The sequence below is a fragment of the Macaca fascicularis genome, chromosome 16, assembly GCF_037993035.2.
Source record: "Macaca fascicularis isolate 582-1 chromosome 16, T2T-MFA8v1.1".
Lineage (NCBI taxonomy): Eukaryota > Metazoa > Chordata > Mammalia > Primates > Cercopithecidae > Macaca > Macaca fascicularis.
Window position 1 is genome coordinate 19,528,028 of NC_088390.1, and position 27,519 is coordinate 19,555,546.

Genomic DNA, 27,519 nt, shown 5'->3' on the forward strand with positions numbered 1-27,519 from the left:
TGTGCAAGAATGAGATCTGGACCTTGTCTTTGGAGACCCTGAAGTACCTCAGGGGCTGCTGCAGGAGTGAGAAAGGGCCAAAATTTTATTCAAAGATTTTTCATCTAAAAACAGCTTTGAAACCATTGCAACAGGTAATGTGGCAATTTAAACTTTTTTCCTTTTTCAACACTATCATTGTGTGTTTTGTCTTGTTTTAAATAGGGCTCCTGAGGAAAGCCCTTCTCTTTCTGTCTCTTCAGATTTCTTCCTGTTCCATCTTAGTCTTACTTCAGCAGTTCTGACTGAAGGTGGGGCCCTCCCCTGGAAGTATTTTTTTGCAGTTTTGAGATCTGCCACCCCGGGCCCTGTGTGCACCACCTGTTCTTCCCACCACCTCAATGCTGCCTCTCATACAGCTGCTGTAGTCTCAGTGGCTTTGGCTCTCTTACACATATTTCTGGAGTTTGAGCTTTTATTTCTGTCTCTTGGTTTCACTGAAGATACGGTATACGGTTTGTTTCTCCTTTTGGGAGGGTTTTTGTTGTTGCTGGTGTTGTTTGTATTGGCATTCTCCTTATTACAGTACCAGGAGAAGTGGGAAGATCTGTAACGAAGCTGCCACCACATGCCTACCGGAACTGGAAGGTTTCTGGTAATTGTGACCCAGAGCTGCTATACAGTAATCCTTATAAGTATGAGTGATAAGTAGAAAAGGCATTTTATGCACTTCAACCTAGGGTTTCTGACTTTGCATTCAGAGCCCAATCCCAAAGGAGACGCTTTTTATACATAAGTTACATTTATATTATTGTATTTCCAATAGAGATCCTAACACATCTATACAGAGATTCTCAAAAAGAATTGGGGCCAGATGCGGTGGCTCACACCTATAACCCCCGCACTTTGGAAGGCCAAGGCGAGTGGATTGCTTGAGCCCAGGAGTTCGAGACCAGCCTGGGTAACATAATGAAACTTTGCCTCTATAAAAATAAAAAAATAAAAAAAATTAGCTGGGTGTGGTGGCATGCGCCTGTAATTCCAGCTACTTGGGAGGCTGAGGTGGAAAACTCCTTTGGACCCAGGAGGCAGAGGCTGCAGTGAGCCGAGATCATGCCCCTGCACTCCAGCCTGGGCAACAGAGTGAGACCTTGTCTCAAATAAAGAAAGAAAAAGAAAAAGAAAAAAAGAAAAGAGGGAGTTGGGATTGGGGTAAAGATGGAAGGACGGGGTATGGCCTCCAATCAGCTGAGAATCACTGCCATCATGAGCCAAAGTTCCTAAAGAGAATGTGTAACGTCAGATTTATTACAGTGAAAAAAAGGTTGAAAACAACTGTTTTTAAACTCTCCTTACCCAAAGGGGAAGGTGAGTAAGGCCTAGAAGACCCAGTGGAGAGCCTTCGTCCAACTGTCTGTGCTGTGTCTGCTGGCACCGGGGAGCATGATCCCAGCCGGAGGAAGCCCATGGGGCTGGTGTTGGACCTTCGCACCACTGCAGATCTGAAAAGTAAATTATTCCTTTTATAAAAGGTTCTAGAACTCTCTCTTTATTCCTGCATTTTGTGAAACTTCCTAACAATATGCCATGGAGTAGTTTTCAGAAATATGTAATGTAGTCACATGGAACAATTACAAGATGCATAAAAAGAGTGAGGTCTCCCTCTCATTTTTCTATTCTATTTGCCTAATACCCAACACTTCCCCAATTCTATTCAAAAGGTTACCATGATTCTTAGTTTCTAGTGTATTCTTTCAGAGTTCCTTAATGCATACACAAAACAAACTAAATATATACTCTTATTTTCACCATGTTTTAACACTAAAGGTGGTATGTTACATACCAACCATTTGGAATCTTTTTGGTCTTAGGTCCTCTTTATACTCTTAAAAATTACTGAAGACCTCAGAGAGTTCTGTTTATGTAACTTATATCTATTGATATTTACTGTATTCAAAATGAAGCTGAGAAATTTTAAGAATTATTAACTCATTAATAAGCTTATTCCATGTAATATAAGATTATGAAAAAAAAGCATATTTTCCAAAACAAAATAAATTAGTGAAAGGCATGGCATTATTTTATACATTTTTATAAATTTCTAATGGCTCACAGAAGACATTTGGATTCTCACAATTGCTTCTGCATTCAATCTGTTGTAAGACACGTTATTTTGAGTAAAGTATATGAGGAGGATCCAGCCTTCCACAGATGTGTAACTGTGAAAGGAAGGAATATTTTGGTAGCCTTTTCAGGTTAACTGTGACATGCTTCTTTGATACTACACCAAAATTCAGCAAGTGGTTGTTGCTAAAAGGTTGACTGCAATGTGGATCTGAAACCAGATTAATGAACTCATACTCCATTATGCGAGACTCCATTCTTTTGCAAAGAATCTTGCACTTTGAATGAAACTTCTACCTGTGCATGATTTTTTTTAACCATTTAGTAATTTGGAAAACACTGGTTCACTGAGTTATGCAGATATTCCAATGTTGATACATTAAACAATATCAAAAAGTAATATTCATAACAAAATATCACCCTCAATTTTAAAAGAAACACCTGTCAAGGTATAACAGAAGCTGTCAAACTTGTATTGACCACTGAATTTTTCCAACATTCTAATTTTTGCTTAAAAGCTCAAGTTTTATCATTGACATTTACCATCACTTGTTTTCTTCAAAGTGGACTTACCATTTTTGACAAAATGGCTGCTTGATACCCATAACCATCGTTTGTCAGCCATTTTTTAAAGTAAAAAGGGTACTCTATGACAAAGCAGCTAGTTCAACTTGGAACTAGAACAATCATACCAGTGCTTTTCCTAAGATAACTACTCTAATATTAATGTGGCAAAAGTGCTTTATGTGTACATCCTACTCAAGGATTGAGATTTTCAAAGAAATATATTAATTTTTACTGCCTCATTAAGGACGTTCCTTTGTACCGCAAGTGTGTGGTGGAGAAGAATACAAAGACTAATAGTACTGTACTGTTTGGGTATCACCACCCTGACTCAGGCAAAGGTTCCAATAGCTTTATCCATCTTTGCTGTTTGTACTATCAGTGCATGTATCAATGCAATGAAAAAAGCAAATAATGTCCTAATTTGTATTATGAAAATAGTTTTGATCTCATTGACCCTCTGAAGGGATCCACAGACTAAGCTTTGAGAACCACTGCATAATATACTGTCAATCACTTTACTTTTTTCATTTTATAATATAACTTGGAAATCTTTCCACTTTGGCACAGAGGGAGCTCCTTCACTCTTTGTGGAATGGAAGGTGTGTAATATTCCATTATCAGAGATGGATCATAATAAATTAGTTCATTACTGGTGGCCACTTGGCTTATTTTTCATCCTTTGGTATCGTAACAGTTAACAACTTTGTGTAAATGCAATTTCATACACAGGAGAGGCCTGTATATGTAGAGTATGTCCATGACTATACATATATGTAGAATTAGTTACCAGAAGTCAAAGTGCTATTTCCTCCCTCCACTCTATCGAGTTCTCTGAGATTTAGGTCTCTCTGAGGATACTGTGGGTCACAGTGATTCTCGTTATGTCAGAATCCCTGATTATATGCATACTTACGTCTGCCATGCTAAATCAAGTACCATTCTTCTATCCCCTTCTGTTTTCCAGAAATTTACTGCACTCTCTCTCTCACTGAATAGAATAAGAATAATCTATGCTTGGCCAGGCATGGTGGCTCACACCTGTAATCCCAGCGCTTTGGGAGGCTGAGATGGGAGGATCGCTTGAGGCCATGAGTTCAAGACCAGCCTGGTCAACGTAGTGAGACCCCATCTCTAAAGCACAAAAAAAAAGAAAAGAAAAAGAAAAAAAAAAAGAATAATCTATTCTTATTTCATGTGTTTGTGTGGACTTGTACCTTTGTCATTCCTTTAATATGATCTTAGTAAGGTCTCAGGATCGGGGAAAAAGTAAATAATATGTAAATAATCTGCTACAACTGGTGGGATTTCATTTTTTTAATAAGTTCTTCCTCAATTCTTAAAACTAATTATACTTTATAAGTATATGTATCTATACACATGTATACTTAACATATATAAATAAAATATATAAATATATACATATACTATATTATCAAGTTAAACTTAAATATCATTTAAATTATCAATTATAAAACTTTTTTATTCAATTTTGTGCATTTCCAGTATACACACATGTAAGAGACTAACTATGCCATGGAAAGTAACAGTCTTCCAATAACAATAAAAATTTTTTTTAAAGGAGAAGAAAAAGAATTAAGCAAGAAAAAAGCTACAAACTTACCTTGGAGAACCATGTACATTTGTGCCTGAGCTGGCAGTAGATGTAAGATTCTGCTCTATGCGCTGATAATTCCTTATTTGAGTAGGTACTGGAATTGGTGCTGTTTCACTGTGAGGTGACACGGTAGGCTGACACTGCCTGAAATCACAATTTATTGAAAAAGGAAAGAAACAGTGGTAGGACGGTTTTTCTTTCATTTGACCCATTAGTTATATTTAGAGAAAAGTCTAGAAAGAGCCAAATGGTCACTCCACTACCTTAATAAGAAATGATCTTGTTAAAAAATATATAAAGCCAAAAAACTCACATTTATTATCTAAAAAACTCCTGGCATTCATATGCATATTGAGGACTAAGAATTACAACAACCTGGAAAAAAGTTCCTTTACAACAACAAGAAAAGTCCACAGGTCAGGCCGGGCGCGGTGGCTCAAGCCTGTAATCCCAGCACTTTGGGAGGCCGAGACGGGCGGATCACTAGGTCAGGAGATCGAGACCATCCTGGCTAACACGGTGAAACCCCGTCTCTACTAAAAAATACAAAAAACTAGCCGGGCGAGGTGGCGGGCGCCTGTAGTCCCAGCTACTCGGGAGGCTGAGACAGGAGAATGGCCCGAACCCGGGAGGCGGAGCTTGCAGTGAGCTGAGATCCGGCCACTGCACTCCAGCCTGGGCGACAGAGCGAGACTCCGTCTCAAAAAAAAAAAAAAAAAAAAAAGTCCACAGGTCAGCAAAACTGTCTCATCCACTCACATTCTGCTATTCATTACTATGTGAGAGAAAAAATATCTAGGAAAATATGCCGGGGAAAAGAACAGGAAGTTCAACAGCAAAGATGACTGGAATGTTTGCAAAAGTCATGAATGCTGTAAGCATTCCCAAAAAGCTCTGACTTTATGAAGAAGGAGAACACATTGTGCAAATTCTCAAAGCATGCAACTCATCTGACGTCCACATTTTGTAGTGTCAGTCTTTGGTTTCTTTAATAGCCTCTTTCCTCACTTTTCATAAATTCAGAAATAGAATGTTCTCATATCACTTTCAATTCACTTTACAATATATTCTAAAACATATCAGAGATAACACTGGGCCCTAAGAGAGATTACTTATTTCAAAGTAAAAAGAAATACAAAATACTTCTGTAGTGGAGATGTTAGCTGCTTTCCCAATATCCATTCAGCTTTTATGTCTTACTAAAAAATAACTTAAATTTTATTAGTAGCAATAATATGCCCAATTAATTGTAGCATATCCCAGACTCCCCTGCAGCCAAGGATAGCCATATGTCTTTTTTGGTCACTGAGATATAAACAGAAGTCTTCTACTCATTCTTCCTGCTCAAAATGTGAGCATACTTGCTGGAGCTTCAGCAGGTACCTTTGAACCACAAAAAAAAGGGCAAAAGACCTGAAGACATATAACTTCCTTGAGCCACAGAAACCAAGGAAACAACTACTTACCTTGACTTTTTTTCATGTGAGAAAACCTTTAGCGTTCAACCACACTACAGTTAGGACCCTGTGGTTTACAGCCAAGTGGAATTCCTAATGATACACCATTTAGTGTGTTTCTATGAGCTCTCTCTACACATTTTGATTTAGGTATTTCCATTTAGTATCTTTAAATACAATAACGAATTTTTTAATATCTATACATCTGATTCTTCAGTTTATCTACACCCTAAAAACAAACAAAAGCCCCAAAACACAAACCCTCTACTACCACTAAAACAGCTTAACAGTACTTCACTAATCAGCTCTGATGTCTGCAAGCCAGTGCACTCACAGGTCTGACAACCCAAGTTCCTTAACAACAGAATAACAACACAGCCATCAAATATCAGAATGTGAATGAACAAATGCCATTTTTCTATTGTTTCAATTTAGTAAGTAAACAGTGTTTCTGAAGCATTCATTCCCTGCTGAAGCACATCAGGGAATTTTTTTTTTAAATACACATTACCAAGCTCTAAAATTTTTCCTGTACTGGTTAATCTCCCAAGGGAAGAAGCTAAATAAAGGTACTCAAAGAAGTAAACTTAGCAACCTCATAATTCTAAGCACCTCTCTCAGGTAATCTCAGCTGGCTTCTCTAACACCTCTGGTTCCTCCCACCACCAGCATGAGGACATGAACAACCATGGACCACGTTCTGCAAATGTTATCTCAGATAGTCTCTGGACAGGACCTGCAAGCAGACTTGCTCAGAGTTTAGAAAGTCTTTCCTGGACAAATTCCAGACCTCCAGCTAGTTAAGACAACTGCAGCCATTTTCCTGTACAACTTAGTATTAACACCAATATTTAACCATCACTCAACTCCCTGAGTCCAAGGTAAGGAGATGGAAAGTCTATGTATGTCCTGAGTCTCCAGCACATCTTCCTCACCTCCACTAGGGCCTGCAATTCACAACATTCTCTGTGTGAAACGTCATCTTGGACCCGTATGAAATACTTGAAAGATGAGGCAGCCTGGACACACGGTAGCACAATCACATGTTATTCTACTTGTGCTGAGAGGAAAGCACAAATGCAGAAGGACAAATAAACACTAGGTGATAGCATGATAACTTCCTCAAATTCACAATCTTCACATCAGGAGATCCCTAGTTGCGTCTTTGTTTCAGAAGACTCCATGAGTAAACCCTGAAAGGCTGACAAGTAATCAGGAAAGCAAGGGTTCAGCTGGAAGTAATATCAAGGGACACAAGGAGAGAAGAAGGAAGGATCTATGCATATAAGAGCTTCTGTGAAACACAATCTAGCAGACTAATGCTAAGCCACAGCTGTGAGCTCACACTCATGAGGCTGTGTAAGCGATGGGGAGCCAAGTGGAGATAACCTGCTCATTACCCAGAGGCCAAAGCAGCATCAGAAAAGAGCCTCGTCTGGCACACAGGCACACAGCTGGCAAGGTTCCAATGAGAAAGGAGTTACTTCATGTAAAGGGAAGCAATCAGAAAGTTAGAAATCCACTCAGATGGTACACTCTAATGCACCATGGGCTGTGTACACAGCTGGCCTCCATCAATGTCTGGCAACAACCAGTTTTCAGAATTCTGATATCCTAATTCCCATGCCTGTGCCTATTTTTTGTCTGGATGCGCAAGGAATAGATATTCCTTACGTGTACTGAAAACTGCCATGTAGCTAATGGAGGCACTGTTACTAGGAAGTGCTGCTTTAGAGAAAAATGCATAATCACTGGCAAAGGAAAGTTCAAGAATTAGACCATAGGAAGAGAAGCCAAAAAGGAGCCAAAGATGACTCAAGAAGAAAAAAAGGCAGCAAATCAAAAGAAGTGAAAATCTGGCAATATACAATTCCCGTATTTAAATTCCCATATCCTCAAAGAAAGGAAAGAAACAAGTTTGTACAAGATTTGCTTATCCCCATGGTTCCCAAACTGTGCACTGAGGGACCCCAGGGTACTGGTGCTACTCAAGGGGTGCCTTAGAGTACATCAAATTGTTTAAAGTTTGGGAGGCTGAGGCAGGTGGATCACGAGGTCAGGGGTTCGAGACAGGCCTGACCAACATGGCAAAACGCCGTCTCTACTAAAAATACAAAAAATTAGCCAGGCGTGGTGGCAGGCACCTGTAATCCCAGCTACCCTGGAGGCTGACGCAGGAGACTTGCTTGAACCTGGGAGGCGGAGGCTGCAGTGAGCCAAAATCGCACCACTGCACTCCAGCCTGAGTGAGCAAGAGCGAAACTCCATCTCAAAAAAAAAAAAAGATACTCTTGCATATACAGTGAAATGATCTCAGACAAGAATGCTAAGACCACACAATGGGACAGGGACAATCTCTTCAGCAAATAGTGCTGGGAAAACTGGATATCCACATGCAAAAGAGTAAAGCTGGAATCTTATCATACACCATATACAAAAATTAACTCAAAGGGGATTAAAGGCCTGAACATTATACCCAAAACTATAAAGCTCCTAGAAGAAAACATAGAGGGAAAACTTAATGACATTAAGAGTAGGCAATGATTTCTTGAATATGATGCCAAAAGCACAGGCAACAAAACAAAAAATAGACAAATATGACCTCCTCAAACTTAAAAAAACTTTCATGTATCAAAGGACACAAAGAGTCAAAACACAACCAACAGAATGGGAATAAATATTTGCAAATCATACCTGACAAGAGGCTAACATCCAAAATATAGAGAGAACTCTTAAAACCCAACAATAAAAACCCAAATAACTCAATTTAAAAATAAGCAAAGATCTTGACTGGTCATTTCTCCAAAGACGACATACAAATGGCTAAGACATATAAGAAAAGATGCTCAATCAACATCACTAATCATTAGAGAAGTGCAAATCAAAATCACAATGAGGTATCACCTCACGCTCATTAATTAGGATGGCTACTATCAAAAAAATTGGAAATAACAAATGCTGGTGAGAATGTGGAAAAACAGGAACCCCTGTGCACTGTTGGTGGGATTGTAAAATGGCACAACCGCTATGGAAAATTTAGCCAATTCCTTAAAAAATTAAACACAAAATTACCATATGAGCCAGCAATCTCACTTCTCGGTACATATCCAAAGGTACTAAAAGCAGGATCTTAAGGAGATATTTGCACACTCATGTTCATAACAGCATGCACAATAGCAAAGAGGTTGAAGCAACCCAAATGTTCATCAATAGATGAATGGAGAGACAAAATGCAGCATATACACACCATGGAATATAATTCGGCTATAAAAAGGGAAGAGGCCAGTCACATGCCACAACATGAATTAACCTTACAGTCATTATGCTAAGTGAAATAAGCCAAGTCACAAAAAAGACAAATGCTATATGGTTTCGCTTACATGAGGTATCTAAAGTAGTCAAATTTATAGAAATAGAGAGCAGAATGTGGTTATTATCAGGGCCTTGAGGGGTAGGGGAAATGGGGAGGTAATGTTTAATGAGTACAGAGTTTCATATTTGCAAAACGAAAAAGTCCTAGAAATTAGTTGCATAACAATATGAACATATTTAACACTAATGAACTATAAACATGAAAATGGCTGAAATAGTAGATTTTATGTGTTTTTTATCACAATTAAAATTTCAGGCCGGGCGCAGTGGTTCACACCTGTAATCCCAGCACTTTGGGAGGCTGAGGCGGGCGGATTACCTAAGGTCAGGAGTGTCAGACCAGCCTGGCCAACATGGTGAAACCCCATCTCTACTAAAGATACAAAAAATTAGCCGGGCACAGTGGTGCATACCTGTAATTCCATCTACTCAGGAGGCTGAAGCAGAAGAATCACTTTAACCCGGCAGGTAGAGGTTTCAGTGAGCCGAGATCCCGCCACTGCACTCCAGCCTGGATGACAGGACGAGACTCCGTCTCAAAAAAAAAAAAAAAAAAAAAAATTAGCAGGGCGTGGTGGCACATGCCTGTAATCCCAGCTACTCAGGAGGCTGAGACAGGAGAATCGCTTGAACCCAGGAGGTGGAGGTTGTAGTGAGCCAATATCCCACCAACGCACTCCAGTCTGGGCCACAGAGCAAGACTCCATCTCAAAGAAAAAAATAACTAAATGAAATTTCAAGAAAAGACATAATGAGGCTGGGTGCGGTGGCTCACGCCTGTAATCCCAACACTTTGGGAGGCTGAGGCGGGTGGATCATGAGGTCAGGAGATCGAGACCACCCTGGCTAACACAGTGAAACCCCTGTCTCTATTAAAAACACAAAAAGTTAGCCGGGCGTGGTGGCAGGTGCCTACAGTCCCAGCTACTCGGGAGGCTGAGGCAGGAGAATAGCGTGAACCCGGAGGCGGGGCTTGCAGTGAGCTGAAATCGCACTACTGCATTCCAGTCTGGGCAACAGAGCCAGACTCCGTCTCAAAAAAAAAAAAAGAAATAATGGACTGTAAAACAAAATAAACCTTAAATCAAGAACACTAAGTTCTATAACCTTACCCACAAAAATAAAATATGAAAAATATTTTAATAAGACAATGTAAATATACATACCCTCCACACACCAAGAACTCATTTGAAGCACGCCTGCCAGCAGTCCCCAATGGCATATCATCTAAAGGAGAAAAAAGTACAGTCAGTTCCTGTTATACCATCTGCTTAAAAAAACACAAATTTGTTTCAACATGATTATTAGGTTTTCATGCATAATGCAAAATTACCATTGGCTTATGTTATGATTTCATCTATAAGAAATAATAGATGACCTCAGAAAACTACACCTAGCTGAAGACATAGGCTGCAACTCTTTGGATGTCCACTTCTATAAGCAAATTTGAGGTCTTCTTCAAAATAAAATGTCATATTTATTGCAGTGTTTACATACTTCTTCACCATTAAACATGCAAAAACTGTGCTACTGTTTTTATCAGGTTCCATTTTCTGTGTCAATGACAAAGGTTCTGACAGTTGTGCCCTTAATACCATTTTGCACATAAGTTTATTGCAAAATTTTGCAAAGAACATGTATATAACATAATAGAAGAACTGACCATAAAACAGAGTCTAGTTCAATAAAATGTCGGATTACTCCATCCTCCTGCATAACACTCTCTCAGGTCTTGCATGGGTTGTTGAACAACATGTCATAGAAGGCCAGATGTGGTAGTTCATGCCTGAAATCCCATCATTTAGAGAGGCAGGGGCGGGAGAACAGCTTGAGCCCAGGAGTTTGAGACCTGCCTGGGCAACACAGCAAGACCCCATTCTCAAAAAAAAAAAAAAAAAAAAAAAAAAAACACAATAATGTCAGGTAGCAATAACCTTTATAAAGGAAAATAAATCAGGGTAAGGGGACAAAGAGTAGCAGGGCAAAGGGGAAGTCCATTTTTATTTAAAGACAATGAATACTTGCCTATAGGAGAATTCAGAAAACAGGGAGAGGAGGCAGGGATAGAAGCTAGACTTCACTAAGTGTATTTTCTTTCATAGCTTTGAGTTTGAAACCATACATAATTTTCAAACAAAATTAAATCAAAAGAAAATAAAATCCCTAAAAATCAAAAGTAAAAGAATCTAATCATGTAGCAACCTGATAGCTTAATCACGAGAGGGAAATTATTTCAAGTAACTTTTTTTTTTTAAATTTATGTATTTTTGAGACAGGAGCATGATCTCGGCTCACTGCAACCTCCGCCTCCAAGGTTCAAGCAATTCTCCTGCCTCAGTCTCCTAAGTAGCTGGGATTACAGGTGTGTGCCACCACACCCAGCTAATTTTTGTATTTTTAGTAGAGACGGGGTTTCCCCATGTTGGCTAGGCTGGTCTCGAACTCCTGACCTCAAGTGATCTGCCCACCTTGGCCTTCCAAAGTGCTGAGATTACAGACATGAGCCACTGAACCCGGCCTCAAGTAACTTTGATACTCAATAATTTGATTGCATATACCCAGTGGGATTATCCTAAGGACCAAAAAGATTCACAAAAAGATCTTAAATGGCTTTCAATGACCACATTTAAAAAAATTTTAAGTCAGGACCAATAAATAATCATATTTTAAGTAATATTCATAGAGTTTTGATACCATATTGTAATTCTGAAACTATAGAGGCAACGGGAAGGACAGAAAAGAGAAGAGCCTAAACTCACAAGGATCAAAAAAAACCCAGAAAAGTCCACAGCCACCAAAATTTGGAAGGTATAAAGTTGATGGACGAGTAGTATTTGACTTAGCTGACCCAAGAAGATAGAACCTTAGACAGCTGGAAAGCCCAGAAGTAAACCAATTTACATCACAGAACTCCAAAATGCTGAGTAATCAGCAGTACCAGATACCTTTCAGAGTGGCACTGAAGGTAGGACTAAAAGCAGGATTGACTAAAAGTCTGTTTAGAAGCAGTCAGAATATAGTTCATCATAGTGTATCATACTCAGGATTTTTGGTAAGTGAATAGATTACAGCTGCTCATGGAGCGGGTGTGGGTAACTATGTGAGTTGATGAATACATTAATTTATTTCACTGTAGTAACCATTTTACTATAGACAGATGCCCCTCAACCTAAGATGGTGTCGCTTTTGAATAAACCCATTGTAGGTTGAAATTGTCCTGAGCCAAAACGCATTTAATACACCTAACCTACCGAACATCATGGCTAAGCCCAGCTACCTTAAACACGCTCAGAATACTTACACTAGCCTACAATTGGGCACACAAAGCCTGTTTTATAAAGTGTTGAGTATCTCCAGCATCAGCTGTTTACTCTGGTGATCGCGGGCTGACTAGGAGCTGCAGCTCACTGCTTCCACCCAGCATCACAAGAGAGTTCTGTACCGCATATTGCTAATACAGAAAAATATCAAAATTCAAAATTTAAGGGATGGTTTCTACTGAATGTAAATCATTTTCCTATTCACGTAAAGTCAAAAAATTGTAAGCCATTTGTATATCTCATAATATCATGTTGCATAGCTGAAACATACATAATACAACGTATTTTTTTTATACAGAATTCTTTTTAAAAGAAGCAGTTAGAATTTTATATCCTTTCCCCAGCTTTATGCAGGTAGGCAATGCCCATCTCCCACTGTACATTCACACTTGGGACAGAGTAAAACAGAGGGTCTCTGGACTGCAGAACAGCAGGAAAAATTAAAAGCAAGGGTACTACACTGACAAAAGACTAGTGGAAAAAAGTTATTAAATGAAATTTTACACTGACTATTGAGAACTCCATACTTCTTCCCCCATTTTGCAAATCCATATAGTATCAGGTTCTCTTTAGGCAAAATATTGGATGAGTCTTTTGGGGGATCTGAGTAGCCCTCCAAAAGGGAAATAGTCCCAAGAATTGCCCCCGCCATATCATTCATCAAAGAGGCTTGCTGTCAATGAGACGTTCCCATGTACAGAGCTCTCAAACAACTTTCAAATTCTCCATCCTCAAGAAGCATACAACAATATACTGCATGTTGAAATAAGAACAATACTCAGAGAAAAAACTTCTGAAAATTTAAAACATGAGGGCATAAAATGAAAACTCCCTACAAGGGTAAGAAGAAACATTAATGAAATTAAATTAGAGCAATAAGACAAAAAGATGGAAAATCAGACCAACAAAAGATAAAAATCAGCTGGGCACTCAGGTATTTGTTATACATTACTTTTAAACTGTATAGCTGTTTTAAACATCTTATATGTATGATACGTTTCACAATGGCACATTTTTAATCATTAAAAAGAAGGGCGAGATCAACTGTAACAAGTGTGGATACATCAGGACAATGAGGAATGAGAACTGACCCCTAGGATTTGGCAGCAGGAAGATCTTGACAGGAGCAGTTCTGAAACATTTACACCAGCACACACAAGAAAAAAGACAACTAGAATAAAACAAAAGATGTGAATGCTCTTTATATAGAAAAGTATAAAAATGTATCAAAACACATTAAAGAAACCTAAATAAGTGGAGAAATACACATTCGTAATTAGGTGACTTAATATTGTAAAGAACCTACCTGTCCTTGAATAGGTCATACTATACAGTCAATCCAATTCCCATCAAAATGCCAAAATGGTTTTCATAAAATTATCGAGCCGAAATTAAACTATATGTTGGGGGAAAGGGCCAAGAATAGCCAGAATGATTTTGAAGAACACTGAAATGCTCTCTGCTCTCTGCCCCTCCTTCCCTCCCTGACCACACACACATACTGACACACACAAATTTAAAAATTATTATAATATAGACAAAAAAAAGAAACCCCATCCTGTATTTCAAGCTGACATGACAAACGTGACATGACAAACGTGACACTGCATATCAGTGGAGAAAAGACAAATATTTAATAAATAGGACAACTGACCGATCTCTACCTTGCTCCATCTACAAAAATGAATTACAGGTAAAATTATATGTGAAAAAAAATCTTTAGAAGAAAATATAGAACACCATCATAACACTAGGGCTGCATGAAAAAGAATATTAGTACAAGTTGTTTGTACCAATATATTACAAAGTTGTAGATATCTAAGTTTTCAGTTAGAAGAAGTTCTGGGACATGTACACAAGAATGTCTGTTATAATATATATATATTTTTTGAGACAGGGTCTTGCTCTGTTGCCCAGGCTGGAGTGCAGTGGCACAATCATGGCTCACTGCAGCCTCAAACTCCCAAGCTGAGACTACAGGCATGCACCACCACACCCAGCTTTCTATTTTTGGTAAAGATGGGGTCTTGCCATGATGCCCGGCTGGTCTTGAAATTGGGGGTTCATGCGATCCTCCCACTTCAGCCCCCAGAGAAGCTCTGATTACAGGTGTGCACCACCACGCCTGGCTAACTTTTTTATTTCTGTAGAGAAAAAATCTCACTATGTTGCCCAGACTGGTTTCAAATTCCTGGGTTCAAGCAATCCTTCCTCCTCAGCCTCCTAAACTACTGGGATTACAGGTTGTGAACCACAATGCCTGGCTCATTACATTTTGGATAGTGAAAAGGTAGAAATAACCCAGCTATAAATCAGTAGGGAGGCCGGGCACTGTGGCTCAAGCCTGTAATCCCAGCACTTTGGGAGGCCGAGACGGGCGGATCACGAGGTCAGGAGATCGAGACCATCCTGGCTAACATGGTGAAACCCCGTCTCTACTAAAAAATACAAAAAACTAGCTGGGCAAGGTGGCGGGCGCCTGTAGTCCCAGCTACACGGGAGGCTGAGGCAGGAGAATGGCGTGAACCCGGGAGGCGGAGCTTGCAGTGAACTGAGATCCGGCCACTGCACTCCAGCCCGGGCGACAGAGCAAGACTCCGTCTCAAAAAAAAAAAAACCAAAAAAAAAAAAAAAAACAAATAAATCAGTAGGGAAATGGATAAACTGTGTTTTAGTTATATTATACAATTATACAATTCAGATATTAGAATGAATTTCGAATTTGAGACTATTTACATTATACTGAGCATTCCAAATGCAAAAATCTAAAATCTGAAATGCTTCAGTGAGCATTTCCATTGAGCATCATGCTGGCACTCTAAAAGTTTCAGATTTGGGGGCATTTCAGATTTTCTAATTTGGCAGGCTCAACCTGTAACTGTAAAAACACAAAAATCTTTTTTTTGTTGTTGTTGTTGTTGTTGTTGTTGAGACGGAGTCTCGCTCTGTCACCCAGGCTGGAGTACAGTGGCCGGATCTCAGCTCACTGCAAGCTCTGTCTCCCAGGTTTATGCCATTCTCCTGCCTCAGCCTCCTGAGTAGCTGGGACTACAGGCGCCCGCCACCTCGCCCGGCTCGTTTTTTTTGTATTTTTAGTAGAGACGGGGTTTCACCGTGTTAGCCAGGATGGTCTCGATCTCCTGACCTCGTAATCCGCCCGTCTCGGCCTCCCAAAGTGCTGGGATTACAGGCTTGAGCCACCGCGCCTGGCCACAAAAATCTTAAGTATAGATACAATTATATGTAGAAATACAAAATCTACAGGAAGAATATACCCCTAGCAAGAGCAGAAAGAGAAAAGGCACTTTAGCTGTACTTACAGCATTTTTTTGTTTTGTTTGTTTTTTGAGACAGAGTCACTCTCTGTCAGCCAGGTTGGAGTGCAATGGCACAATCTCGGTTCACTGCAACCTCTGCCTGCCAGGGACCCCAGTGCTCCTGGAGGAGGTTCAAGCAATTCTCCAGCCTCAGCTTCCTAAGTAGCTGGGATTACAGGTGTGCGCCACCATGCCTGGCTAATATTTGTATTTTTAGTAGAGACGGGGTTTCACCATGTTGGTCAGGCTGGTCTCAAACTCCTGACCTCATGATCCGCCCACCTCAGCCTCCCAAAGTGGTGGGATTACAGGCATGAGCCACTGCGTAGGCGACTTACAGCATTTTATGTATTTTAAAAAGACATCTAAGACAAATATGGCAAAATACTGACCTATATAAAAGTAACACAGCCTAGTGGGTACCTTGAGTATATGCTCTATTATTTTGTTTAAAATGTTTCATGATTTTAAAAGTTTTAATTACTTTTGGTAAAGAAATAAAACCACTGTACTAGATGACTTTTAAAGGTAACTCTCAGTTCTCATAATGCTGGTTATAAACTGCCACAGCACTGCTGCTGTGGTCCATGTTTTCCCTTCCGCAGCCAGCTAATACTTAATTACATTCAGTCTAGGGATTACGGTCTTCACAACAACTAGCAAAGTGCCTAGAATGAGCATCTACTAAATAAGTACTCATTCACTGGTTTCTCTGTTTCTGTTTGGATACAAACAGAATTTGAGATCATTTCCTATAAAGTTTTCATGTACCTTCAGAATCCAAACTTACTGTTTAATAGAAGATGATTGAGCAAATTTTAGAAAGGTAGGAATATAATTCTGAGAATTTAAACAACTAAATAAAATGCTCATTTGAAAAGGTGCCCTACGCAAGAAAGTGTAATATACGGGTTTAAAAAAAGATGCTAGTTTAGTAGATTAAATAATATAATGTGTACAAGTAGAAAAGATTCTCACATGAGTGGTCTGACGAGATGTTGTGTGGCACCAAAACAAAGTCATCCGTGTCACAAGAAGAATTCTTGCTACTAGTACTGGCAGAATCTTTGGAAACTTGTAGATAGTTGGGAGGACCCAATGGTGGGGAAGATAAGTTTTCTTCCTGAATATGCTGCATATCTGGAAGGGACTAAAATTAACAACATAAAATTAAAACTGGCCTAATAATCAAATACAAGTCAGAATAGTGACTAGACTAAGGAAATTTTTTTTTTTTTTTTTTTTTTTGTGATGGAATCTCGCTCTGTTGCCCAGGCTGGAGTGCAGTGGCATGAACTTGGCTCACTGCAAGCTCCGCCTCCCAGGCTCACGCCATTCTCCTGCCTCAGTCTCCCAAGTAGCTGGGACTACAGGGACCCGCCAACATGCTCGACTAATTTTTTCTATTTTTTAGTAGAGACGGGGTTTCACCATGTTAGCCAGGATGGTCTTGATCTCCTGACCTCGTGATCTACCTGCCTCAGCCTTCCAAAGTGCTGGGATTACAGGCATGAGCCACTGTGCCCGGCCTAGACTAAGGAATTTTTCCCCCCCCACAAAAGTGGGCATAAAGTCCAATTCCATCTAAGGTTTCAAAAAATCTCTCTGGAAAAGCTTTCCTTTAGAAAACCTTTCTTTTAAAAGTGTTTGCATAAAGACTTCTAAAATGTCTTCCAAAAATGATACTTAAAAATATATCATAACACTTATCCACATGTACTTGCCTCCCTCTCCTGAAGTTTCTGAGAAAGTGAATTTTTATCATCACAGCATCCTCCAGTTCTAGCTCATGGCCTAACAAAGCAGATACTTAATAACTCTACACTTAATGACTAAACACAAAATGTCCAGAGACTTTAAATTAATGACATCTTACACACACAAAAGTTTTAAATATATAATGAAGAAAAATTACAAGGAGGAAACCAAGAGACCACATTATGTTAAAAAGTAGACAAATCAGGAAGGGTGCCTGCACTTAAGACCAGAAATATATTTATAGACTTGGAAAACTTTACAGGTGTGCGTGTGTTCCTCTTGTTTTTGTTTTATCAGGGGTAGTAGTTGGTTTGTTAGTAGGAGATAGAATAGGAAGAGAAGAAAACCATGTAAATATATTTAAACAAATACTTAGAGCTAACTAGCTACGTATCTTTTGTCATTTATCTAGTTCAAGGACCCTAGTTGACAACTCATTGAATATCTTGACTATACAATGGTTTTCTACAACAATGAACTTCACAGCTTATTGTGTTAAGCCCCTATTAACCTGTTTCATCTTTGCCTTTATTTAAGGAAAGGAAAAATACTGTATCATCCTCTTTAAACCCAAGCCTTAAATACCTGGTTCACTGCTGCTGCTCCTCTGAATGTCACTGTGCCAGGGTATCAGTCACTGATACCAGTTATTTTCATGTGTGTGACATGCACTTGACACAATCTCTCCTTATCACTTTTTGAAGAGACTTTGTATCTCAAAGTAATGAAGGGAAGGGAAGATGAAAGAACTAGCACTACTAAGCCTCAACCATGGGCTAGGCACTGTTAAGAGCTTTCCATGTTATCTAACTTTAGACCTACTGTGAACTCCATTTCACATATAAATAAACAAAGTTCAGACAGGTAATTTGCCCTAGATCACACAACTAAAAAGGAGTCAAGCTGAGATGTGATTCTAAGTATCTAACTCCACAATTTCTTTCCAGTGGTTTAGGCAGGAACTTTCCCAGTTTCTTCTCCCGCTATTTACAAAATTACCTGCATCTACAATCACCCTGGTCGTTCTTCCTCATAACAGTGGAAGAGATGCTTCTCTTCCATGGGAGCTTCTCTCTCCACCTGTGCTCTGCATTCCATGCTCCTCTACGTCCCCAGTAACCTAGAACAACTCCCCTTGGCTCCTGACATTTTCACACTCTCCCTTTATTATGGCATTTTTCCCCTCTGTAGATAACCATGTTTAACTTTCTCACATCTCAAATCCCTACAACCCTCTCAAATTACCATCTCTTCTCCATTTCTTTTTTTTTTTTTTGAGATGGAGTCTCAGTGTGTCACCCGGACTGGAGTGCAGTGGCATGATCTCAGCTCACTGCAACCTCTGCCACCCAGGTTCAAGTGATTCTCCTGCCTCAGCCTCCCGAGTAGCTGGGATTACAAGCATCTGCCACCATGCCTGGCTAATTTTTGTAGTTTTAGTAGAGACGGGGTTTCACTATCTTGGCCAGGCTGGTCTTGAACTCCTGACCTCATGATCCACATGCCTCAGCCTCCCAAAGTGTTGGGATTACAGGTGTGAGCCTGTAAACATTTCTTGAAATTATCTTCACTGACTCAAATTTGTCATATCCTATATATTCCTTAATTCAACATAACCCACTCTGTCTTCAATCCTTGAATAAAATTGCCTTTACTAAGATTATCAATAATTTCTATTGCCAAGTCCAGCAGGTATTTCCCATACTCCTTAAGGTACTTGAACTTTCTGCTCCATCTGTACTGTGGACCATTCTTCTCAACACTCTGCCCCTTCATTCAGTGACCCTGCAATGTCTTGTTTTTCCTCCTATTTCTTGGGGACTCCTTCTGAGTCTCTTTTGTGAGCACATACTTCTCATGTGCCCCTCAAAAAGGAGGAGCAGAAGAGTACAGAGTTCCCCATGAGCCACCCTGGGCTCCTCACGCTTCAGTTGTTGTATTTATCCGAGCGACCATGCTCACCGTCCCTCCTACCTTTAACTACCACTCACAGAATGATGGTTCCCACTTTTTGATCTCCAGCCACGATTCTCTCTGACGAGCTCTAGATCCGTTTGTTCACTTGCCTATACAACACATCCATGCCTATATGTTAACTCTCACCTTTATATTCCAAAGCACTGCTCCCCAAGTTCCCTCAGAGTGACCTTGCCAGTCAGCCATTGTCACTAGCAAAGTCTCACTCTTCCTCAGGTCCCAAGTTCAAGCAATCTTCAAGATCTGTGCGCTCTTTGCCTTTCTCTTACCTGGCTCTTCTCCTTTCCTATTGCCGCCTTAGTTCAGGCTTTGTTCTCAAAACAATAATGACGTAAACAACAAAAATGATGATAAAAGGTGCAAGGGTCTCAAGGTGTTCTCTCTCCGCTAGTGGAGACCTCTGTATTTCCTCTCTCACTCCAACCTAGTCCTCCACCCTGCTTTTGGGAGAATCTAGCTAAAAAACACACTGGATCATAGCACTCTTCACTTTAAAATAATTCCAATGGCTCACCACACCTTTTTTTTTTTTTTTTTTTTTTTTGCGACAGAGTCTCACTCTATCACCAGGCTGGAGTGCAGTGGGGTGATCTCAGCTCACTGCAACCTCCGCCTCCCAGGTTCAACCGATTCTCCTGCCTCAGCCTCCCGAGTAGCTGCAACTACAGGCGCACCCCACCACGCCCAGCTTAATTTTTGTATTTTTAGTAGAAATGGGGTTTCACCATGTTGGCCAGAATGGTCTCAATCTCTTGACCTCGTGATCCACCAGCCTAGGCCTCCCAAAGTGCTGGGATTACAGGTGTGAGCGACCGGCCTGGTTCACTACAACTTTTGAGAATGCAGCTGAAATTCATTTGCTTGACCTCCAAATACTCCCAGGCCTCTGTCTACCTCTCTAGCTGTCTTTCCCCTTCACCCATCAACAATGCTCTCTACATCCACCAAACTGATCTACTGAGTGCAGCCTTGTCCTTTCTGCAATGATGGAAAAGGCCAATATTTGAGATATGCACCATGGGAGCCACCAACTAGCTAAGGCTACTAAGCACTTGAAATGTGGCTGGTGTGAATAAGAAAGTGAATTTTAAAATTCACTTAATTTTAACAAATGTAAATGTAAATAGCCATGGAGAGCTAAAGAGTTCCTTCAGTGGCTCATGCTTTTATGACTTCATGTACGGAAATTCTTCTGCTTACAATATCATTCTTTCACTAATTGATCTAGCAAACTTTCTTCAAAACTCAGCTCAAACAATCCCCTCTTCTGAGTAGCCTTCCTAAATCTTTAGCCTAATTTTGATGTTCCCCAATCATATTACCATAGGCAATGAAGATACATATACACATGCTTCTGGCAATGATTGAGCTACCTACCTCTTCTCCATACAATTAAATTAAAACCCCCTTAATGTCAGGGACCTGGTCATCTCATTCATTAGTATAAACCAGAACATCACACAAAGTAGGTAATCAATAAATGTTATAAAATGAATAAATAGGCTGGGCGAGGTGGCTCACACCTATAATCCTAGCACTCTGGGAGGCCGAGGCAGGCGGATCACCTGAAGTCAGGAGTTCGAGACCAGCCTGGCCAACATCGCGAAACCCTATCTCTACTAAAAAAATACAAAAATTACCTGCAAGTGGTGGCGCATGCCTGTAATCCCAGCTACTCAGGAGACTGAGACAGCAGAATTGCTTGAACCCGGGAGGCGGAGGTTGCAGTGGGCCGAGATCGCGCCACTGCACTCCAGCCTGGGTGACAGAGTGAGACTCTGTCTCAAATAAATAAATAAATAAATATTCAAGATTTACCATCTAAATAGCATTTAATCTCCAGTCAGTATCATAATTAAAAGAGTGATTTGGAGATTTTATTGTTTATAATTTTTTGTTTTGGGGGGGCCTAGAATTTTTCTGGAATAAAATAGCAGCTAGATATTTACATGAGAATGTAAAAACGACAATGCTATATCGCATGCCTGTGTATCTCAAGCCTCTGTATGAGTCTACACCAGTCCTAGAAAGAAGGAAAGGGATGCATATATGAAATCATCTTATTTTTGACACGTTATGTTAAATATAAGGTCTATAAAACCACCCCATTTTCCAATCCCAGTAACTGGAAACTAGATACAAAGATTTGTACTTTCCTTTTTTCCCGTTTTCTACTTTATTTCCATTTTCTAAAAAGGCTTCCTAAAATAGTGTTTATTGGTTGGTTGGTTGGTTGGCTTTTGAGACAGGGTCTCTCTGTCAGAGGCTCAAGCACCCAGCTAATTTTTAATTTTTTTGTAGAGATGGGATTTCACCATGTTGCCCAAGCTGGTCTCAAGCAATCCTCCCACCTTGGCCTTCCAAAGTGCTAGGATTACAGGTGTGAGCAAGCGCACCCAGCTGACCTTATCTGGTTGGTTTTTTTTGCTTTTTTTTTTCTTTTTTTTGAGACGAAGTCACAAAGTCTCACTCTGCAGTGGCACAATCTCAGCTCACTGCAACCTCCGCCTCCTCGGTTCAAGCGATTCTCCCACCTCAGCCTCCCAAGTAGCTGGGATTACAGGCGCGTACCACCACACCTGGCTAATTTTTGTATTTTTAGTAGAGACAAATTTTCACCGTGTTGGCCAGGCAGGTCCCAAACTCCTGATCTCAAGCGATTTACTCACCTCGGCCTCCGAAAGTGCTGGATTACAGGCATGAGCCACTGAGCCCGGCCCAACCTTATGTTTTAAAGAACTCTAATGAATAAGACATAAAAAGGATATGTTTATGCCAGTGACTTATTTTATTGTTGTTTTTTTTTTTTTTTTTGAGATGGAGTCTCACTGTTACCCAGGCTGCAGTGCAGTGGTGTGATCTCGGCTCACTGCAGCCTCTGCTTCCTGGGTTCAAGTGATTCTACTGCCTCAGCCTCCTGAGTATCTGGGATTACAGGTGCATGCCGCCATGCCTGGCTACTTTTTGCATTTGAAAAAACACCGAGACAGGGTTTTGGCATGTTGGCCAGGCTGGTCTCAAACTCCTGACCTCAAGTGGTCCACCCGCCTCAGACTCCCAAAGTGCTGGAATTACGGGCATGAACCACCACACCCGGCCATTTTACTGTTTTTCGTTTGGTTTGTTTTTTTTATTGAGACAGAGTCTTGCTCTGTTGCCCAGGCTGGAGTGCAGTGGCATAATCTTGGCTCACTGCAACCTCCACCTCCCAGGTTCAAGCAATTATCCTGCCTCAGTCTCCCGAGTAGCTGGGACTACAGCTACCACCACGCTTGGCTAATTTTTTGTGTTTTTAGTAGAGACGGGGTTTCACTATGTTAGCCAGGATGGTCCTGATCTCCTGATCCAGCCACCTCAGCCTCCCAAAGTGTTGGGATTACAGGCGTCGAGTCACCACGCCCCGATGGATTTTTTCTTTTTTTTTTTTTTTTTTTTTTTTTTTAGTAGAGGCAGGTTCTTACTATATCGCCCAGGCTGGCCTTGAACTCCTGGGATCAAGCAATCCTCCCATTTCAGCCTCCCTTACAGCTGAGTCTACACTTATGCCCAGGCACACCTGGCTTTTTTTTTTTTTTTTTTTTAAGTAGAGATGGCTAGTCTTGAACTCCTGGGATCAAACAGTCTTCCTGCCTCAGTAAAAATAGGTTTGTCCACCAGAGTTTCTAACACCTAAAAAAGTCCTTCTCTTTCTCCTGCCTCTCTTCACTCCTCCAGTTAGTTCTACATTCAGCTACTCCTTGGCAGCCCTAACCTGGCTGCTATTTTGTTCTCTTTCAACCAACAAAAACCCCAAAATGCTCTCTCCAGTCAAAGAAAATTTCCAGTTCAACGTCCTCCCTGCTGGCCTCTCATCCCTCAGTCACACTATCATCCCACAGGCTCCTTTATGTTTGGTCTCCCAAAATTAGATTCTTCCCTGTTGTTCTTTTCTCTAGCACAAGCTTTGCTTTTCATATTACATTGTGTCAAATATATGGTTCATAATAATGGCCACAATTTATTGAGAATTTGCCATGGCTAGGCACTTCCCACACATTACTACCAGGACCCTGCAAGCAAAGGTTAATCAAGCCTATGGTCCAGATGAGGACACCATGGCCCACCTCTCTAACTGACCGGCCCAAAGTCACTGACTGGGCAAGCAGCAGGGCTAGGATTGGTGCCAGCATGCCTGGCTCTTAATTTTTTTAGTTCACCAGAACGTAAGTCTTATTAACATAATCTGCTTTATCTACTTGGTATGAATTTGCAGGGCTGCATAAGAAACATTTATTGCCAGTTTTGAGATTTGTCTGTTTGCAACAGGCTACATCTGCATCTGCTTTACCTAACAGTTGCTACCTCCTGCATTATATACTATGTGTCAGACCCTGCATGCAGTAAGTGTTTGTACTCACTTATCCCTGAAGAACCCTACAAGGTAGGTAAATTACACTCACTTGATATAAAAAAAAAAGGTGCCCTAGTTAGTATAAGGTAAGGCACATGGAGGCTGCAAGTCTCATCCACTTAAACCTCTGAGTTGCCTCACTTTTATGGCTCCCTAACCTTTGTGCCAGAGGCATTCAAGAAATTGATGCCTGGGCCGGGTGCCGTGGCTCACACTTTGGGAGGCCAAGGTAGGCAGATCACTGGAGGTCAGGAGTTTGAGACCAGCCTGGCCAACATAGTGAAACCCCATCTCTACTAAAGATATAAAAAAGGTTGGGCGCGGTGGCTCACGCCTATAATCCCAGTACTTTTTTGGGAGGCCGAGGCGAGTAGATCACAAGGTCAGGAGTTCAACACCAGCCTGGCCAAGATGGTGAAACCCTGTCTCTACTAAAAATACAAAAATTAGCTGGGCGTGGTGGCACGTGCCTGTAATCCCTGCTACTCAGGAGACTGAGGCAGAGAACTGCTTGACCCCGGGAGGTGGAGGCTGCAGTAAGCCGAGATCGCACCACTGCACTCCAGCCTGGGCAATAGGGCGAGATTCTGTCTCAAAAAAAAAAAAAAAAAAAGATACAAAAAATTAGCTGGGTGTGGTGGTGTGCACCCATAGTCCCTGCTACTTGGGAGGCTGAGGCTACAGAATCGCTTAAACCCAGGAGGCGGAGGTTGCAGTGAGCCAAGATGGCGCCACTACACTCCAGCCTGGGTGACAGAGCGAGACTCCATCTCAAAAAAAAAAAAAGAAAAAAAAAAAAACCTAAGAGGAGAGATAGGTAAAACCCTGGGAGAGTGGAGTAGGAAGAAGTGACAAGAGTGACCAGAAGGCCTCAGGATTAGGAAGAAGTACTGAAATGGGAGGGAACACAGCCATGAAGAAAATGCCTTGGGAGCTTCAGCAAAAGGAAGAGGTTTGAGTAGAAGCCACCTTAAAGTGCCAAAAATCATGATTAAGAGAATCTTAAGTCAGTGAAATCTGGCTCAGAGGTGACTCCTCCATCAGTAGAAATTCCACATACAAAAAAAATCCAAGCTCATGTCTATAGCATTCAGATAAAATAAATATTTATTGCCTATCCACCTGTAATGGGTACTCTTTGTAAGTATCATCACCAAAACACCATAGGGTATAAAAAGGTGATATTACTGTACTCACTGTTCAGAGGAAAATGGCCCAGAGAAGTGATATTTCTTTCTGGAGCTTACACAGTAACATATGGGCAGAGGTCCAAATACAGGTCCATTTAACCCAACTATAATGTTCTTTCTCCCAAACCTCAACTGCATTAGTAAACATTACACATAAAAAGAATATCCACAGTGTATGTTCATGCTCCATTTGAGAACAGATGTAATAGCACTAACTCTGAAACTATTTTTAATAAAACCAGAACTTACTGGTGGAGAAGCAAAACGACAAGATGGAGAGCTGCCACAGGAGCTTCCAGAGACAGAACCAGAATACACGGGCACTGGAACTGGGCAAGCTAGAGGAAGAAACACAAATGAACTACATCATTTTGTAGTGCAGTCACATGACCTGTATAATAGAAACACCTGCCAAAACCACTACACCTTTGTGTTCCCTGAAAATTTGCATTCACCTATTTATTACCACATCTGCTGATGAAACTAAAAATGCAGCAATTACTAAAACTATATCAACTTTGTTTCAGAAGGAAAAATAGAACAGTTATTCAACAAACACAATCGTAGGTATCTAAGAAAATCAGGCCAGGCACAGGGGTTCACTCCTATAATCCCAACACTTTGGGAGGCTGAGGCGGGAGGATCACTTGAGGTCAGGAGTTTGAGACCAGCCTGGCCAACATGGTGAAACCTCGTCTCTACTAAAAATACAAAAATTACCCAGGTGTGGTGGTACCCGCCTGTAATCCCAGTTACTCCGGAGGCTGAGGCAGGAGAATCACTTGAAACCAGGAGGCAGAGTTTGCACCACTGCACTCCAGCCTGGGTGACAGAGCAAGACTCCATTAAAAAAAAAAAGTAAATTCAACGAAATTTTAAGAGGCACTATAAAAGATCAATTTTGTAATAAAAATAATTAATTTTTCCTAAAGCTTGCATTCATTCTTTAAGTGAAAATACAAAAAATGGGTACTCACATTTTTTTACTGGAACTTGCTCAAGAAAAGGATGGCTAAAAAATGCTTCTGTAACAAGAAATGAGAATGTAACCTTTAAAGAGACATTGACTAAAATATCAACCAGGTTATTTTTCTCAACGTATTCAACACAACGTCTTTGAGATCAGAATTTAACTTCTTTATACAGCCTCCATTTCCTTTAAATGTAAAAGCATATTTTTTATAAATCCTCTATAAAAACTATTTTTATAATCATATAAAATAATGAATCAACAAATTTTAAGTAATTATGCATTTTCAAAACATGTATCACCAACACAACATACTCTGATGCTACTTACACAGACATGTTCTCTAACATATGCCACCCCCCAGTGGACAGCTCCACAGGAGAACTGTGATCTCCAGGCCCGTGTAGAACCCATGTGAACTACAGCTGTTAATTGTCCTAAGAGGAAATTGAGGCAGCTGATTTATACAACAAACTATCCTTCGCCCCTAGATGTACTCCTAATGCTGGTTTCACATTAAAAAGAGAAAAAACTGGCTGGGCATGGTGGCTCAGCCAGCACTTCGGGAGGCTGAGGCGGGCAGATCACCTAAGGTCAGGCGATTGAGACCATCCTGGCTAACACGGTGAAATCCCGTCTCTACTAAAAATACAAAAAATTAGCCAGGCGAGGTGGCGGGCGCCTGTAGTCCCAGCTGCTTGGGAGGCTGAGGCAGGAGAATGGCATGAATCCTGGAAGCGGAGCTTGCAGTGAGCCAAGATCGCCCCACTGCACTCCAGCCTGGGCAAGAGTGAGACTCCGTCTCAAAAAAAAAAAAAAAAAAAAAAAAAAAAAAAAAAAAAAAAAAAAAAAACTACAAAAATAATACATTCAATAGTTGTTTCACTATTGACAATAATTCTCATGGTTCAGAGCAACTCTCAACTTAACTTCTCCCTAATAGGTATAAATATTTCCAACTACATGAACTTAATTTTTATTCCAACTTTACAAAACATTAAGAAAATAGGTATTCAGACCATTTCAAATATTTTCCCTGACATGGAAACAATTACAGCTATCCTCTACTGAGTATTCGACATTCACTAAGACAATGAACTGGGTGCTTCACAAACCTTATCTGAGGAAATATATCCTCGTATCATGGGTAAGAAAATTAAAAGCACACGGCCGGGCGCGGTGGCTCAAGCCTGTAATCCCAGCACTTTGGGAGGCCGAGACGGGTGGATCATGAGGTCAGGAGATCGAAACCATCCTGGCTAACACGGTGAAACCCCGTCTCTACTAAAAAATACAAAAAACTAGCCGGGCGTGGTGGCGGGCGCCTGTAGTCCCAGCTACTTGGGAGGCTGAGGCAGGAGAATGGCGTAAACCCGGGAGGCGGAGCTTGCAGTGAGCTGAGATCCGGCCACTGCACTCCAGCCTGGGCGACAGAGCAAGACTCCGTCTCAAAAAAAAAAAAAAAAAGAAAAAGAAAATTAAA

The 27,519-nt window shown here is 40.7% G+C and overlaps 1 protein-coding gene across 20 annotated transcripts in view; it reads right to left on the reverse strand.

Moving 5' to 3' along the window:
* Positions 1 to 27,519, reverse strand: part of ULK2 (unc-51 like autophagy activating kinase 2) — a 105,448-nt gene that overhangs the window by 30,466 nt on the left and 47,463 nt on the right. For 16 of the 20 annotated variants that reach the window (XR_012425366.1, XR_012425362.1, XR_012425364.1 and 13 more), the window contains 6 exons: positions 26,044 to 26,091; positions 25,316 to 25,404; positions 16,730 to 16,901; positions 10,281 to 10,341; positions 4,292 to 4,429; positions 1,336 to 1,481 (listed from right to left, as the gene is read on the reverse strand). Coding sequence is in view for 13 of the 20 variants with exons in the window: in XM_074018811.1 (XP_073874912.1) it covers positions 1,336 to 1,481; positions 4,292 to 4,429; positions 10,281 to 10,341; positions 16,730 to 16,901; positions 25,316 to 25,404; positions 26,044 to 26,091 (654 nt within the window). In the remaining 7 variants the exon portion in view is untranslated. The remainder of the gene's footprint in view (positions 1 to 1,335; positions 1,482 to 4,291; positions 4,430 to 10,280; positions 10,342 to 16,729; positions 16,902 to 25,315; positions 25,405 to 26,043; positions 26,092 to 27,519) is intronic. The other 4 variants (XM_074018818.1, XM_074018816.1, XM_074018817.1 and 1 more) reach the window with 1 other exon arrangement.